The sequence below is a fragment of the Protopterus annectens genome, chromosome 8.part0, assembly GCF_019279795.1.
Source record: "Protopterus annectens isolate FY-2018-M chromosome 8.part0, PAN1.0, whole genome shotgun sequence".
NCBI classification, from domain to species: domain Eukaryota; kingdom Metazoa; phylum Chordata; order Ceratodontiformes; family Protopteridae; genus Protopterus; species Protopterus annectens.
The window spans coordinates 198,314,221-198,332,725 of record NC_056741.1 but is presented as its reverse complement, the minus strand read 5'-3'; the positions used below and the strand labels follow the sequence as shown (position 1 = coordinate 198,332,725).

Here is an 18,505-nt window from a genome sequence, read left to right as displayed (position 1 = left end):
ATTAGAAACAATCCATTAATAAAACAATAGAATACTAAATAATAATAATAATAATAATAAAGTATAAACTTCATGAAAAACAAACAAACAAAAATTCAGCCACAAACCTAATCATAAGAATTATATGATCATAGGAATCAAAAGAAATACAAGGCTATAGACCAGGGGTCAAGTTTGCTTTGTCAATATTTTTTTTTAAATAGACCTAATAAGGTAGTAAAACAGAAAGTGAAAAAAGTGAAGTTTGAAGATAAATCTGAAGGTAAATTTGAGCCAAGGCTTTAAAATAAGGTTATATAACCATGCACTTACCAAATACTAACTCATATGGAAATGTCTTTTTTAGAGGTTTGAAGTATCAGGTCAACGCAGAGCATTTTCACAACTGCTTTGATAGTAGACTTCACAGGGATGGAGTTCAGTTACCTAGAAATCTCCAAATGCTCCTGGGAAAATACAAACTGCCATAAGTCCACTAATGAATCTATAAGCAGCCCCCTAAGCACACTAGGGAAACTACTAAAAGCCATTGTGAGCTACAGTGCAATGCTTGGTTGGGGGTGGGGGGGTTAAAATAACACTAATACTGTCATCATGTAAGTGGAGTCCAAATCTTGTATAGACAAATAAGACTACATCAAAATGTTATACACGGTACAATAATGAGCAATAACACACTGCTAGATCGACATCCCAGGGTCATGCTGGTAACGAGGTATGCCAATAAGTCAGGAAGTAGTAAAGGGCATCACAGTTGCCTGAGATGGGATCAGAGACCAGATTGGGAATAACAGCTGAGAGATTCTCATGAGGACAAGGTTAAAAGTAAATTTTATTAGTTGAATATCCTGTACCCAAAAGCCATCTCACAGGTGTCTTCATGTCAGCAGTAAGATGTGATTACAAATCTCTTCAACTGAAGTCATTGTGAGAAGTCTGAACAGCAACTTGTAAATGGTGCCCTCTTTTCTCATCACTATTACAGATAAAGGCAACTTTTCAAGCAAAAATGAATTTTAAAATATCCAAGTTTACATTATTTAAATCTTTTTTTCTCTCAGTCATGGTCAATGTCATTATCTAAAGATTTTATGCATATCTAATGTAACTCCTTTAGGAATACAGCAGAAAAAAAAAATAAGTAAAACATTATAAAGTGCCCACCATCCAGCATTCTGAAGAAGGAAGATTCACAATTTCTCATTTCAAATACAATTTTTGTTCTGACTGTACTATTACCCATGTAAGATTATATCAATAGATTATGAACTGGGCAGTAATTATACCCGGCTATGATCAGTGGTCAGTAATTACATGCAGCTATGACCAGTAAAGAACTGCATTCATTGTAGACTCATGTTCCTATGAGATTCAATTTCTGATATTCCGTTCATGTCTATTGTAATGTGGTAGCAACTTTTGCCTTCTTCTTTCCAACTTTAGCTCTCCCACATACTATAAAAATGTAAAATCACTTAAATGTAAACAAAATAATTATGTGTATAGTATTATACATTATACTGAGAGTAAGTGTTACTTTTTCTGGAGAAATAGCACTATTGCCTGTAGCCCTAGCTGTGTTTTTTGTGTCTTCCATTTCTTTTCCTGTTTGTACTGTGTTGTATGGCACTAGTTTGCTGTCTTTACTTTAGACTTAAGGAGGTTGTGCTCCTGGGCACACATGTAGTGATACGAAAAGCGGCATTTGACTCTATTTTATACCAGTGAAGCAGGAAAGTACTTTTTTTCATCTGCACTTAATATCACCTACAGTTTTCTGCATTTTATGTTGTTTTATCAACTTTTATTGCATTTCATTTGATTTGCTGTTTAACCTAAATCTACCATTTAAACTACAGTCAATTGGCTCTTATAGTCATGCTAACTGTTTCACTGTTATTACAGTAACAGTTTCTGCCTTGAGCACTATTAAATCCAATTTTTACAAAAAGTTATAGTTGCAGCCAGTTTTAGCCAAATGTGTGAGCTTTCTGAGCGCTAGAGAAGTGTCTGTTTTGTGACAGAGGATAACTGAAGCCTTTTCTGAGGAAATAATACTATTGTCTGAAACCTCAGCTGTGTTTTTTTCATTGATTCTTTCCTTTTTCTTATTTATTTTTAATGAGCAGAGTGGGTGTCAGTGCATTGCTGTAAAAGCCTTTGCTAAATAGATGCGGGTACTTTCTGTTTCATTTTTTTCCTAATAAAATGCTAGTCCCCCTGTTTCAAAACCAAGTATTATATAGTTAAAATTTAGGCTAAAATATTGGTGTGACTCTCCAGTTGCAAAGCCTATTTGTGCCTTTACTTTATAGTTTGTGTGATATTTAATTACATTTTCCAAATACACCATTAACTGAAATTAAACTAAATTCACCAGATCTCTGGACTTTAGCTACAAAACCTAATCTGTACCCCTGCTTCATAAAATAAGTCTGGGTACTATTCAATTAAAGTCTTCAAATCTTTGGACTAACATGGAAAGGCAGTCTGCTTGTCTTCATTCTCGTGATAGGCTCCTAGCACTTGTCACAGAGAATGACCTCTTACTTAATAGATGACAGTCCATTTGTGAGAGACATAAGCATTTGACTAACCTGGAGATGTCATTCTCATATAAAATCACAAATTGTATGCAACAGTCGCTATCATATTACTTTACACCAAACAATAATAAACTGTCTTACACTGAGGCTGTAAAAAATCCTTACCAAAGGCTCCTAGACCAATGTAAAATTCCAACAGTCCAACACCACCACACCCTCAGAAACTTTACAAAAAGAGTCATCATGCTCTAATTAATCTCAAATACAGTACACCAGACCTTTCAGAAAAGAAAAATGCAGTTATCTGTGGTGCCATAGTTAGACACACTTTATTCCCTTCTCAGCAGACTTTCAAGTACCAATATCTCTGATACTTTGAGAGCTCGTAAAGCCCTCTCTTCTAAGGCATAGGAATATTATGTGGTGGTATACCATACTGGGCTGGATGACGTGGCACATAAAACCTTGAGGGTTATGAAGAGAGACATGACAGAACTCTCCATGCATGTCACAAATGTAGAGAACACTCTAATCAGGATTGGGATCTTTCTTCTTTGAAAATTATTCCTAAATGCAAATAAAGATATTTATCTTTAACAGCTGGATCAATATTTGGTGTCATTTTTGGGAGACCCAGTATGTGTCAGCTTGGGTTAAGTTGTGTGATAGATTCCTGTCCCAGCGACTCCCCTCACCTGGAATAGAATCCCAATCCATATTTGACAGAGCTCGTCTCTGACCCTCTTCAAGAGAAATCATGATGAGTGCATGGGTAATTGTAAGTTCTACCTTGGGATCACTTCAGAAGCCCTGTTGACAGAGGCCCAGGTTACTAATCTAATGGGGAGGCGAAAGCCATCACTCTGTGGCTAGGCTTATAAATGCCCATGGGCAGATAGCCTAGTACTTACCTATAAACCTATGAACCTATTCTTACTTGCTTTGTCAAGGATGGCTTGCACCTCTCATTCTAAGGCTACCACATAATGGATAAAGCTCTTGCTGCCCTCATAGTACCTTTTTAGGGAAAGTCCAACTGATGGACCATCCATCAGTCCACCCATAACCCTTTTTTTCCATTTTTCTACATGGAGTCAGGGTATTACCTCAATTATGACCATCATCTAGAGCCAGTGCTCACACTGCCGGGTGGCTACTAGCCATGCCACAGACTCCATTTGAGGGACATCACAGCACAATTAACATATTAATCTAAAGCAGGATAACACCAGATGTTTTAACAAAAATATGTATGACCTTGAGGCTTTCTTGCATTTGCAGTGCATCCATATCTGCATGATTACTGAACCTTGGTTTTAATGTTCAGAAAGCATACCCTCTATACCTGAGTTTTGTGTCTAACACTTATTCAAACCCAAAGGCAACTGTGGAGGTTTCTTAGTATTTGGTAGGGACAATATCACCTCTAGACAGATCAAACAGAACTCGCTGAGCTACAGATCACACAAAATAAGACCAACTATCAGCTTATAGCCTGCTACATGACACCCCCTATATCCCTTGACATATATGCAAGGTTCCTAAATGTAATTGTCAACTCCTTAGAAACAAAAACTCCATTATTCTGGGATACTTTAATTACCCATCAATATACTGGAGCATCTATAAATTAAATGTAGGATACACCCAGCAGTTCTTAGCTTTTATGGACAAAAATTATCTGTACTACATTATTAACCAATCCACAAAAGGAGATAATATTCTTGACCTGGTCCTTAAGAATAAATGCTTCTTCATATAATACTCCCCTGTGATTCCCCTCCCCAATTAATTTGGATAATAAACAAGTGACTTTCACCTTTAAAATCTCTAAACCTGTAGATATCAATATCTAAGAATTCAAGGATTCAGATGTACAAATGTCATCATATTGTACATTGAGATTTCAAACTTCACTTGTAGCAAAATATCTCTCACAAAGCAGTTCAAGGCACACTTGAATAAATGTATACTGTTGAAAGTCCCAACCAAATTTAAATATAATGGGAAATTTAAGTGCAAAACCACCCTGGTGGCCCACTAACATAAAAGAAAAAAGAACTCCATAAAGTATAAAATATATCAAAAATCTCCCCAAAAAAGGATAACATCTGCAATTTGCCACGCACAAAAAAAAACCCTCAAATGTATTAGGATTAATAAGACGTCCATAAACTTAGGTTAGCATCTGATACTGAAGGTAATTACAATTTCTTTACTAGTTACACCAGGAAGCTAAGAAATAACTCAGAAAAAATACTCTGAACTAATTCATAATAAAACCACCAACTCATATAAATAGACATGGTCAATATACTAGCAAACAAATTCACTGCAGACTTTACTGCAGAAACAACTATTCAAAGTCTACTTACTGCTGAAACTAGTAGATCTTTCATCATTGCTAAAGAACATGTACTAAGGGCGGTCTCTAAAACTAAAAGTACTTCTTCTGTGGGACCAAATAATACACCTGACTGTTTAATGAACAGTACAAAAAGGTCCTGGTGGAACTACTCCTTAACTGTTTATCTTGAGTTTAGCCACAAGCATTGCTTCTGAGATTTGATGTAAACCAGTTGTGTTGTCACTCCACAGGGGTGGCTCCACCACTGACACATCCTGACAAGTCTTATTTGTAAAACCATGGAATGTTTTATAACTCATCTGATCAATGGTGATATTAAAAATCTCATCAGGCCAGGCCCACATCAGTTTGGCTATGTCATTTAGGCACTGGAACATAACTGGTGCCCATGAAGGCTAAATGGTAGAAGTCAATACTAGAACATGTATCAATCATCAAAAAGGCAATTTTCCATTAGCATCATTTGCATGTATCATTTTGTCCTGTTCAAGGTGATCAGGAATCTAGCTTTCCTTAACTTCTCAATTAGGTTATCCCCCTTTACAACGGAAGATGTAGAACTTTGATATGCTATTGAGTTTTATAAAATTATTGCAGAATCTAATAGTTCTATCACACTTAGATACTAGAACTATGGCACTGTTCTAGTCATTATTAGACCCCTTGATTGCCCCTAACTGGCAAATTTACTTTAGTTATTCCTGAGCTACCCTCCTCTGAGAATGAGCTACTTGGTAGAGTATAAGTTTGGTGTTTTCTCTATATGATGATTAATTAACTTTGCACTTCCTGGCATTTCTAAGAAAATCTCTTTTTTGCAGAGCAGAAAATCCTGTCTCTTGTCTTTTGGGTTTTGAGAGGGTCTTATTTACCATCTCTTTTTTCTTTTCTGGTTTCCTTTACCTCTGTAAGCAGAATTATTAGGGTTATATCTGCCCTTTTCTACAGTTTTGGGAGGTTTATATAAAATATTTGCTTCAAACACCTTTTGACTGTTCGCTTCATATCACTCACCTGCCTTTTGACTACAAATTTATTTTCAGCTGAAGGTATTAAACAATACTCAGTCTGTGACTTGAAATTCCATCCTTTCAATGTCACTGTTACATGTTTATGTTGAACAGCTTGTGTCCTCTACTATGTTTCTGGGAATATTGACATTATATTTTTATCCTGTCATGTAGGGATACATTAAAATTGTGGTACAATCTTGAAGGGAGTTAAATTTATCTTCTCATGCATCTCATGTCTGCTTAGCAATACCTGGTAATCCTGCAGGATGTTCTCATACAGGTTTACATTCAAAATTTGGAAACTGCATATTTCAATCAGCATGTGGTCAAATGGCAGTGTTCAAGTCAGCAGAATGTCAAAACAAAGTGAGAATATTAAATAAGGTGGTATGGGGGGCTATGCCCCCCCCATATAATTTTTATGTATTCACTATTATAAGATGGTATATCCATTAGAAATGCATTGATATATATATATGTTTTGTAAAAACTATTGGCATAATGTGGGGGGCTATGCCCACACCCCCCTTATTTAATATTCTCACTCCAGGGTTGCACTGCAGTGGGGTAGGGGCTATATTCCATTTTCGACCAAATGAACTTCGACCACATGAGCTTTCAGTCAAGTGAGCTTTCAATGAAGTGAACTGCCTGGAATCATTTTCGACTAAATGAAATTCGACCAACTGTAAGGAATCCATATATATATATATATATATATATATATATATATATTTATACATATATATGACCTAAAAGGGTACACAGTTGTTATGCCATATATCTTGTGATTTGCTATGTGATTTGCTTTATGAAATGAGAGTCCAAGCCATGTGGCCCATCTTAAACCACTTTGCTGAGTATGTACAGCTTGAAGTAATTAGAGGTCTGACAGTGCCTCCTGCTTTTCAGTGCACCTTTATTTTACCAGCCCTCCACTTCTCAGGGCACTGTTCACAGAGTGTCATTATAATGAGCTTTGCCCAGTCAACTTCATTGTACCACTCAGTTCTTATTTTGATACATTAAGCATCAGCTGACAGATTCAACATTCTGTTTCAGAATGCTATCAGTCAGATTGGCAGGTAAGTAACTATTTGTACTAGGGCTGATTCTCAGTGTATACAGCAACTCTTAAACCCACAGACTACTCAGAAGTCAGGGCTGAACCTCAGATCTATAAAACAGCAGTAAAATAACAAAACTAACCACTACTCGACAGTGCAACAAAAATATTGAGTTTTCCATATGGGAGAAGTAGAGGAATATCATAAGCAATGGCTTCTGGCTGTCTGAAAATTTTGTTAAACTAAAAGTAGACTCATTTGTTATAGGATTTTGCTTCTTAATGGGACAGGATTGTCTAGAATCAACAACAATTTCTGAAGATGCAACATTTTCAGACCACGTTAGATTATAACCTCATAGAAATCCATAGTGGTTGAATTTTTGTAATCTGCTTGTTTTGGTTCTAGGACCCACAAGGTAACAGGATTGGCCAATGGCTGAATCTGAAGCCAAATCAAGGCATTGCAGAATTATCCTTTAAATTAACCTCTGAGGCTATGCTGGGGGATTACAATTTACATGGTGTGAAAACGGATGGAGACAACATTTATGCTTCCTTTACAGTGGCAAAATATGGTGAGACTTCTGCTTCTTTTAAGTAATCTATAGCTATGATTACTTTTTTTTCTACCATTTTCAATCAACAATGTTACTTTTTCATTTATGATTCACTGGTGTACTGTGATGGCTGTTGTTTATACCAAAGGATCCTTCGGATCACATAACATTATTTTATGTGTACTCTCATAGTCTGGAGGCTCACTCATACCTCTGTTTCCTTTTTCTCAATAGGAAGTTGACCTTTTCATTGAGAGAGTGTGTTATGTTAAATCTGCAGAAAGATTATTGGTTGACAGTATTTAGCACTTACAATGAACATCTTTATATATTGGCAACTAAACATTCAAATTTTTGGAGAGATTGCCATTCTTATTCTCTGAATCTTTTATATTCTCTCAGTTGCTGTTACGGGATTAAAAAGACACTGTGGACCTCTTTATTTTGGAATAGTCATAAAAGATTTTATTTGAGATACATTTACTTCTCCTCCTCAGATTTTTCTTGCATTTAACTCCCTTTCTTTTTTTTTCCTTTTGTTTAATGAAATAGTCTTGGTTTCTGCACTGACAGTTTTGAGGGTAGCAATATTTATATGCCGTATACACTTGAACATATGCACAGATATACAGCTCTCTGTCTAATGCACATTCTGGCTAAATTTGTTTGCTGATGCATATAAAATTGTGTGTAGTTCAAGCACTGGAAGCATTGCTCTGTTTATTCACCCAAGTGAAAAATTACTTTCATTCTGGAAATAGTGAACACAAACCAAACTAATTTTGCCTAATAATCTCCTCAGCGAATTATTTTTCTTGACCACTTTGAACTGGAGTGAAAATTTTTGTTTTCTTCTTATTGATGGGTAATGCAGACCCTGCTTTCCAGTTTTTTTTTATTTACACACATTACATATTTAGCTATTTTATTTAGGGTGTAATAAAAAAAAATGCTTGCTTTTTAATGAACTAGATATTGCAGCATCACTACATTGACTATGTTGTTAGGGCGATGTCATCAGTGACATCATTGGTCTTCATCCCCACATTGGCTACTAAAGCATTTTATGCTGAGCTTTTGATTTATGGATTTGAAAGAGATTTGTACCAAATAGTTGTTTTATAACTTTTATCAAGCTATTTGACTACTTTGTTCTTTATTAAAATCATGGGTTGTATTAATAACCCTGCCCTTCATTTCTGTTTAGAGGTATTCCACAAATAATAGTGGTATCCAGATTTGGAAAGGACCCTGAACTTGTGTGATATGTTTGACAACACCATTGATTGATAAGTGCAGTTATGGGAGAAATGAATAAGTAAACCGCTGACTTTGAAGCATTGGAAATTAATATGAAACAGCTCAGAATGAGATAAAAATGATTTATTTTTCATGTCAATTTAGTGGTTATGCATAATGTGCAAACTACTGAAGGGATTTCTGGGAAAAACAAATTCATTTTGGTGTCATTTTAGTGCTTGTGCATGCATGGACAAACTACTTCTATTGATGGTACTTGCATCTCATTATACTTAATTTTCTTACATGAAATCATAAACCTTGCCCAGTACTGTAAATGGCAAATGCCCATACCTTGGTTGAACAATGACTATGACTACTGGCCCATGTCTTTATAGGCATTATTATATTTTTAAAGAGGCTTTCTACTGTCCTATTTAATATGCATGAAATAATTTAACATGTCTTGAAAGGTTATGTTAATAAATATAATAAATTCACTTAAATAGTAATGGCAAGCAGAACAGGGGCAGTTTTCAGTAATAACAAAGTAACAGGAGAATTCCGCATACCAGGCTGGAACTTAATAAATAACCCATGTAACAGTATTGATACAAGCATACTTCCTAATATCCTAAGTTATGATTGCATAGGATATGTAATCTATAGAAGAACAAAGATCCATAAGGAAATAGTTAATAAGTATATCTGAAGTGTAATACATTTGCCATGGTCTCTATTCAACTCTTACATAAAACATGTAAGTGGACATCATTAAAACAAGTATCACTACCTGACACACTATTCAGTCCAATGTGTTTATCTAGCCTAAATCTCTTAGCCCCTTTACCCAGAAAGAAAATTATATATATAAAATGTAAAATGTATCTCAGTAATACATCATGGAATCAATGGTAAAAAATAATTCAATCTCAGCTCTGCAATCTTATAAAGCCCTATGTAATCAGTCAAAGCAAATGATAAAAATTAGGCAAAGGACAATAATTTACTAACAAGATGTGTTTTGAGGGGGTTTTTGTTAAATAAATTGTTAAAATCAGACTGTAAAAATCATTAGGCATTTTTAAAATGACAGTCAATAACAGACAGTAATGCAGGAAACTCAAGTATCTAATTTACAAATACTCTAATGTACATTAGGAGACAAAAAACCATACACAAACTTGTACAGAATTTTGTCTAGCTTTATTTATGAAACACATGTCATTTTATACGTTTTACAATCAGCCTTTGCCCACCTCACTGACGTGGTCAGTGACAGGGTCTTTACATCATAGTAACTTATGAAAAGTGCTGAGATGGTGTTTTTCAAAAATCTTTTTCCCATGAGAATATTACAGCCTTGCAAAGCACCTGGTCGGTCACAATGTCCTTCCGAGGATGTAGCCAATTCAAGGCTCTTAGATTAGTTCGAATACAATGGGTGCATGTCTTCTTTAATACTTCTCTTTGTCTCTTTCTTGTTCACCAGCTGGACATTATCTCTGATAGTGCACAAGGCCGTTCTTCTGGTGGAAGCAGGAAAAGATACACATGCACACAGATTCATTATTTTCTAACTTTGCAAAATAATCTTTACTGACAGAAATGAGCCAGCCGAGCTGCCAAGGCCAAGTTTTTAATCACACTGCAGCTTATGCTTCAAGCAATAATATGCAAGTTCATTTCTACTATTATTCTAGTAAAACAGAATTAAATGCATTACATATTATACTATTTTTCAACCTTTGTACTTCATATATATTCAAGTACATTTATATATGCCTGACCACACAGCTTATATGTGAATACATATTTTTCTAACATTCTCCCTCCTGTTAATGCATTTCATTCTATTTGAAACATAAACAATATCATTTCATTTCTTAGCCTTTTCCTTTTCAAGGACTTTCAGCTAAGTAAGTCATTTATTTTATATTTCAGAAAAGCATCATCTGAAATTAATCTTTCAATTTCAACACTTTGGTAAAAAGTTTTAGTAACAGATATATCAACAAATTTTTGATTAATCTTTTCATGCAGGGAATTTCACAGTAAACACATGCTCCTATTAGGAGTATACCCACACAAATAGCAATTAAGTGTTTAATAGGATGGAATCCCACCCCCCCAAACAGATTCTGGAAAAAGTCCGTCAGTGGGTTTGGGTCTGGTTTAGTCATTGCTGATACTTGCTGAATTACCTCTAGGTGGTTATTTGTCTCGTGACGATCCTCAGGGATAAAAGCACAGCATTCTTCTTCGTGTACCACCTCTTGCCGCTAGGGTGAAGTAAAGAGCCATTCGATTTTGTAGCACAACAGTTCTTATTGCATTCAGTTTATCAGTCACCAATTCTAGGGTGGAAATTGCTCATGACTTCTTGACAGCTTTCTCAGCTCCCAGATCGATTTGACTGCTCCATAGGCTGGTGGTATTCCTGCCCTGGATATAACACTGTTGCCCAAGTCCATATGAGTCAATTTACTTTTGTCTTTCACTGAATTATGGTCTTTTCAACCAGCTTCGATTTTTCCAACTGGATTCACAGGTTTTTTTAACTGGACCTTCAGATTCTCGAGCTGTTTTCCTTACGTTTTGTATTTTACCCAAAGGTAATTCTGCAGTATGTCTTATTGCTGAAACCAGATAACCCAAAAAACAACTGCCGGACCAATTCTCAGGTAACCATTTATATGCCTTTTTCCCACAAATAAAATCATTACTTTGGTACTAATACGTGTTATTCCTGCATGAAACATTTTTCTATCCTTAATAGACAATTGCTTAGTTAAGACTGGATTGTCACATACTGCATTTAATGTAGTTTTCATTGAACTCAGATATGAATCATGGTTAGTATTACAAACAGTACCCCCACTTTTGACTTTAATGTAACATTTATAAGACATTGTTATATTACCATTACTCCAGCCCACCTGGAGGGTATCACTTTGTAGAAACATACAACTCCTTTTTGTGTGACAGGTAAAAATAAAGCAATTTTGTCCTGTGATCTCACAGTTTCTGTATAAAAAACTTTCCAAAGTCTCATTTTATCCCCAGAGGGACAGTGGACATTACAGTCTTTTATATGCTGTTGGTATAGCTGTACAAACCCAGCAATTTGAAAAGTTTATAGTCTCTGTATACACTTGCTTCATGGCCAGGTATGTGTTAAAGTTTGGATGCCAGTCTATAAACAGTTCATCACGTCTTCTCACTTTTACTCGTGTGGTTGAGTGCAGAGAAAACCACAATAAGAGAAAAATTGTCATATTTAGTCAACAAATGCACTGCCAAAGAAAATAATTATGCAATAGTTCTTGGGTTGCTCTGCTTTTGTTTGCTTTACTCTTGGCCATTTTGCCCTTGTGTATCAGTCACAAAGTTCTTATTCAGCTGAAAGTTCTTTTGTCTGAAAAAGAGTTAAACTGCAAAACAGATTTATTTATTAACAGTTTCTTTATATAATTAGCTAGTGAACTGTCAGCCTCCAGCTCTGCAGGCATGAGAGCTTTTTACTGAGGCACATAATATGCCCTTCCAAATACTACTTCAAAGGGGATCAGACCCTTTACATTTGTTACTGTTTTCATGCTCAGCAATGCTAGAGGTAAACAGCAAATCCAATTCTTCTGAGTCTCACTCATCAACTTCCTTAACTTGTTTTTTAAAATCCCATTGTACCTCTCCACCAGTCCTGCTGACTGTGGGTGGTAAGCACAGTGATTCCTTAAGGAAATCCCAAAAAATCTCCCAAGTTGTTGAATTGTCTGATTGACAAAATGTGTCCCATTGCCACTATAGATTCTTTCCGGTATGCCAAATCTAGGAATTATTTCCTTTACTAGGGCCTTTGCCACTGTTGCTGCATCCGGATTCCTGGTTGGAAAAGCTTCTACCCATTTTGAAAACATATCTATGATCACTAAACAGTATTTCTTTCCTTCACATTTATTCAACTCTATGAAGTCCATACAAATAGTATGGAATGGATATGGTGGTGTAGGGAAACTCCCTTGCTTGTTTTTAAATGCTCCTTGTGCATGGTGCTTGTTACAAGTATGACAAGCTGCACAAAATTTTATTGTATAATTTATGTATCCATATGTTTGGAATATTTTATTTACTAACTGTACCATCCCCCCTGTTGAGACATGGCTCTGCCCATGGCTCAACAAAGCTGCATATCTAAATAAATTAGACGGCAATATTGTTTTTTTTTTTTTTTCCCTTTGGAAATGTACAGTCCATTCTCAAAAATTGCACCTTGTTTTACCCAGTTTTGTTTTTCTGCTTTTGTAGTAAGCATTTGCATTGTTTTTAACATGTCTAAATCTAAAATCTCAAAGGGTTGTAATTTTTCATTCAAATATAAAGTTTCTGAGTCTGAGGCTGCTTGCTTTGCAGCTGCATCGGCTCGTGCATTACCTTTTGAAATCTTATCCTGTTGTTTTGTATGAGCTACACATTTACAAATAGCTACTTTGGTAGGCAACTGAATAGATTCTAATAGCTCCAAAATAAATTGCATGATTAATAGGTTTTCCACTGGATGTAATCATCCCTCTATTTTCTTTATTGTTGTGCAAACACATGCACTGTAGAAAAGCATACTGATTATCAGTATATATGTTTACTTTTTTGCCTTTTACTAAAATACATGCTCCTGTCAAAACTACCAGTTCTGCTGCTTGAGCATACAAGTTGTGTGGCGAAGTTTGTGCTTCTAAATTTTTAGTGTCTGTAACTACTGCATACCCCACCAGATTTTTCCTGTAGGACCCCTTCTGCATGAGCCATCCACGTAATATGTCACCTCAGCATCATCCAAGGGCATATCTGTAAGATCTTGTCTAGGTAAAGCTAACTGTTCATATGAGGTTGACTCAGCAGTATGGTCATACATGAAAGATGTCTAGCAGGAGAAAGGTATGCAACTTTTTCTTGTAGCAGAATTATTGCAACTGCATGAGGCATTCTCAATGTGAGAGGGTGGAATAACACCACTGAGGCTGAAGCCTGCACTGCCATTGCTGCTGCAACTACTGCTTGTACACAGTGAGGCAAAGATTGCACCACTGGGTCTAACTGTGATGAATAGTAAGCTTATGGGGCATTGCTTATCCCCATGTTGTTGCTTTAATACTGATGTCATGTACCATTGCTTACAATCTATGGTCTAAAAAAAAACGTTTGTGATAACTTGGAAGTCTTAAAACTAATGAAGAAGCTATTAACTGCTTTAACCTGCAGAAAGCCATTTCTGCTTTTGTTTTCCATTGTAAAATAATTTGGTACCCAGTTCCAACAAAAATTAGTTGTACCTAAGAAAGACATTATTTCTTTTTTAGTTGTTGGTTTGGGTGCTTGCAAAATTGCTGTTTTTTTTCTTTTCTCTTTCCCATTATCTAGTATTTTACCTTTATTGAATATCACATATTCCAGGTATCTAACCTGTGTTTTTTTTCCAAAGTTGTAACTTACTTTTGTTTACTTTGTGTCCTTGTATTACTAAAAATTTTAATAATGCTACTGTATTCACCCTGCACTGCTGCTGGGTGCTGCTAGCAAGATGTCATTTACATAAAGTAAAATTTGACTACCTTCTGGTGGGGTAGACCCTGCCAGGTTGCTAGCCATTTTTTGTGCAAATATTATTGGGCTCTCACAATATCCCTGTGGTAGTCGAGTATATGTATACCTTTTACCCTGAAATGTAAATGCAAACCAATATTGATAGGTATTGAAAAGAAAGCATTGCTTATATCTACCACAGTAAAATACTTCTGTTGTGGCTTTAAATCATTTAACAAGGTATGTGGGTCTGGCACCGTAGGTGCTCTAGGTATTACTGCATTATTTACAGCTCATAAATCTTGTACCATCTGCCATTCCCCGTTTGCTTTTTTAACAGGAAATAGGGGTGTATCACATGGTGAATCAGGAGATTCTACCAGTACTCCTTTTTTGAGTAATGCTGCTTATTATAGGCTTAATTTTTACTTTTGCATTCTTTTCCAAAATGTATTGTCTTTTCTGTGGTCTAAAAGCTGACTTTGGGGTAATTGTAACTGGTCCTGCTGCTTGAATAAGCCCTACATTTAACTTGCCTGTTGACCACAGAGTTGTTGGAATTTTACACAAGGCCTCTTCTTTTCTTTTAATAAAATGCTAATCAGCTGTCCTTACTAGATTGCAAGTGTACAGCTGTATGTGTCTGTGTCAACCAATTCAGTTTTGTTTTTATATCCCTTGTCCTGACATTTCTAAATCAGTCTGTTTTCCCATTTTGTTACCTTTTTTCTAAGTCTGCCCATTTAACACTTTTGTTTTTGTCAAGCTGACATGTGGCAGTCTATTGGACTTATACAATCTCATGAACTCCTGAGGTAATGAACAGCTTACTACACTGTTTCCCTCAGTATCCCAGCATAAAGTTTGTAATATTAATTTGTCAGCAGGATTCTTACTTATATTTCTTATCAGGTCCTGGTGTGCTACAGTAGTATGGAGTACAATGTAACAAGTGCTGCTGATCAGTGTCAAGGGAGGGTACCTTACTGATGGCTACATTTATCAGTTCTTTGGTTACTGCCCCTGGACCAATCATAACTAGGTCCTGGCTGTACCAATAATAGGCTTCACCCTCTGATCACACCACAAAAGCATCCATTTGTCTTTGTGCTTCCATACCCTGCATGGTAGGAACTACTGCTATGCCAAATATCTGCACAAGGTCTCTTCCCAGTAAGTTTACTGGATATTTTGCAGAAACTACAATTTTACTTTTCTGAGTCATACCTGAAACAGGGTCAGTTATTGCTATATTATGGGAAAGTGGTTCCCTGTATAGCTGTCCATTTGCTGCTTTTACTAATATATAATCAGGTGATTCAGAATGTTTTGGTAACTTGGAGGGGTGTATCAAAGTCCGTGACGCTCCTGAGTCACACAGGAATTTGACCTTTCTTCCCTCCACCAGAAGTGTTACTTCTGGTTTTGTATTTGCTAGGTAGAGCTCCAGGCTCAACAATGCTAAATCTAAAATTTTATTTTCATTTTTATCCTCTACATCTGTTTGTACTTCCTCTATTCCTCTACTACATTCACATTTTCTTTTTGTTTATTAACCTTTCCTGATGATTTTTGGTTATTATCACTATCATATAGTCAGTCCACATCTCCTTTATCTTCTGTCATTGCTTTCTTATTTTGTTTATAGTCCCTAGCTAGATGCCCTTTTTACCTGACTGTAATACAAATACTTCAGCCCCGTCTTCAGCAGTGAAGACTTGTGCCTTTTTTTCTTTTTACTATTAAAGTGTCTTTCAGTACGTCTAGCATACTCAAGTAAGGCTTGCAGCCTGCTTGTTCAGTGATCTATCATATGCCTTGTAATAAAGCTACTAACAGAGGCAATGCAACCTTTTAAAAATGTATTTTTTAATTGTTGTTTAAAGCATTTTAATAATCTAGCATAATATCCATCTACTGTCTCATTTTCCTGTTGTATGCATTAATTAATGCAAGTCCAGTCTGCTCTAAGTTTTCATTTTTTAGAGATTCTGTCTGTTAGACCTTTCACTCTGTTGTCTAAAAATGTTTCAGAATTTAAGCTTTTGTTTTTTTTACAATTTGCTTCCTCAATCCACCTATGTGCTTGAGGTATGCCTAGTTGGTGCTGTTTTTCTTTTGCCTGACGCCCTGCATCAGATTAAAGCTTGTTTAAGGAGTTTAACTAGTGAAAGTTTATCTAGTTTACTATCAAATTTATAGTTGTTAACATATTTTGCAAAATATCTCACATTATCTGCTTACTGCAATTGCATATGCTTCACATTATCCGTTAGGGGCGGATCTCGTGATCTCTTAGTGCACTGATCTCCCATGTCTTAAAAAGACTGTTACGTAACCCTTCTCTTGTACCACGTGGTATCTTATTTCCCCATATCCACAGTAGTGTCTAGAATGACTGTTTACTTTGCTTTGTTATTCCCTGATCTATGACTCAAGATACAATACTTGACTCTCTCTCCCTGCTATCACAAACCTTAGCAATAGCACAGTGTAACCTGGTCCCTGATCTAAAACAAAGACAAAGAGGGAAATTCTTCTTACCTGAGCCTCCCGCTTACTGCTGTTTTGTCTTCTTGGGGCCCAGTCTTCCGCTTTTCAGCCACAGATCAGAAAGTGGACAGCCTCTTTACACACAACAATTCAGTCGGAGGTCTTTTCACTTTAAGAAGAACCATTTTGGTTTGGCAGCTTCTCCTGCGAGATTTATAACCACCCATGCACTCTGTGACCTGCAGCTTACCAAGGGAATTCCGGTCCGAAGGACCAAAATGTTAAATAAATTGTTAAAATCAGACTGTAAAAATCATTAGGCATTTTTAAAATGACAGTCAATAACAGACAGTAATGCAGGAAACTCAAGTATCTAATTTACAAATACTCTAATGTACATTAGAGGCAAAACCATACACAAACTTGTACAGAATTTTGTCTAGCTTTATTTATGAAACACATGTCATTTTATACGTTTTACAATCAGTTTTGCCCACCTCACTGACGTGGTCAGTGACAGGGTCTTTACATCATAGTAACTTATGAAAAGTGCTGAGATGGTGTTTTTCAAAATCTTTTTCCCATGAGAATATTACAGCCTTGCAAAGCACCTGGTCGGTCACAATGTCCTTCCGAGGATGTAGCCAATTCAAGGCTCTTAGATTAGTTCAATACAATGGGTGCATGTCTTCTTTAATACTTCTTTGTCTCTTTCTTGTTCACCAGCTGGACATTATCTCTGATAGTGCACAAGGCCGTTCTTCTGGTGGAAGCAGGAAAAGATACACATGCACACAGATTCATTATTTTCTAACTTTGCAAAATAATCTTTACTGACAGAAATGAGCCAGCCGAGCTGCCAAGGCCAAGTTTTTAATCACACTGCAGCTTATGCTTCAAGCAATAATATGCGAGTTCATTTCTACTATTATTCTAGTAAAACAGAATTAAATGCATTACATATTATACTATTTTTCAACCTTTGTACTTCATATATATTCGAGTACATTTATATATGCCTGACCACACAGCTTATATGTGAATACATATTTTTCTAACAGTTTTATTTTTAGTTATTATGTCAGGTTCATAATGCCTACACTAGGTATATATTACATATACAGAGTCTGTATTCAAGAGCATGCCTACCACGTGGTTTGTGCTTTCTAGTCATTCAGTAAAGATTACATTAAGTTTACAAGTAGTCTGTACTTTGTGGTAAACTCTATAAATCCACTTCAGTATTTAAGGTTGCAAGAAAATCAGTAGAAAACTAAAATTAGATGGAAGAAGGTGTGACCTGTTCACCCAGAATGGTGTATATTTAGTGTTTGTGTTCATGAATTTGGCTCATTGTCTTTTACCTCAGGCTGTGAGTAGTGAGGGTGTTTTGGTTCTTTTTGTTTAACATACAGTCATCCTATTAAAATACCCAGAACAATTCTGGGTATGTATTAGAAACCTATTAACATCTGGAAAAATTCCTCACCAGATCCTTTTCCCAATTAGACCAGTTACAATTTTGCTTATAGAATGGACTTACAGTTTTCTAATATAGATACCACTCAAATCATGCAATTATACAGTTTACTCCTCATAATACTTTAACCAATTTTAAATGCTACACAGTATTTGTTAAC

At 35.9% G+C, this 18,505-nt stretch overlaps 1 protein-coding gene across 1 annotated transcript in view; it reads left to right on the top strand.

Annotated features, from left to right (window-relative positions):
• Window positions 1-18,505, top strand: part of LOC122808698 (alpha-2-macroglobulin-like protein 1) — a 488,551-nt gene that overhangs the window by 66,899 nt on the left and 403,147 nt on the right. The window contains exon 6 of the mRNA XM_044079684.1: window positions 7,403-7,571. Coding sequence (XP_043935619.1) covers window positions 7,403-7,571 — 169 coding nt within the window. The remainder of the gene's footprint in view (window positions 1-7,402; window positions 7,572-18,505) is intronic.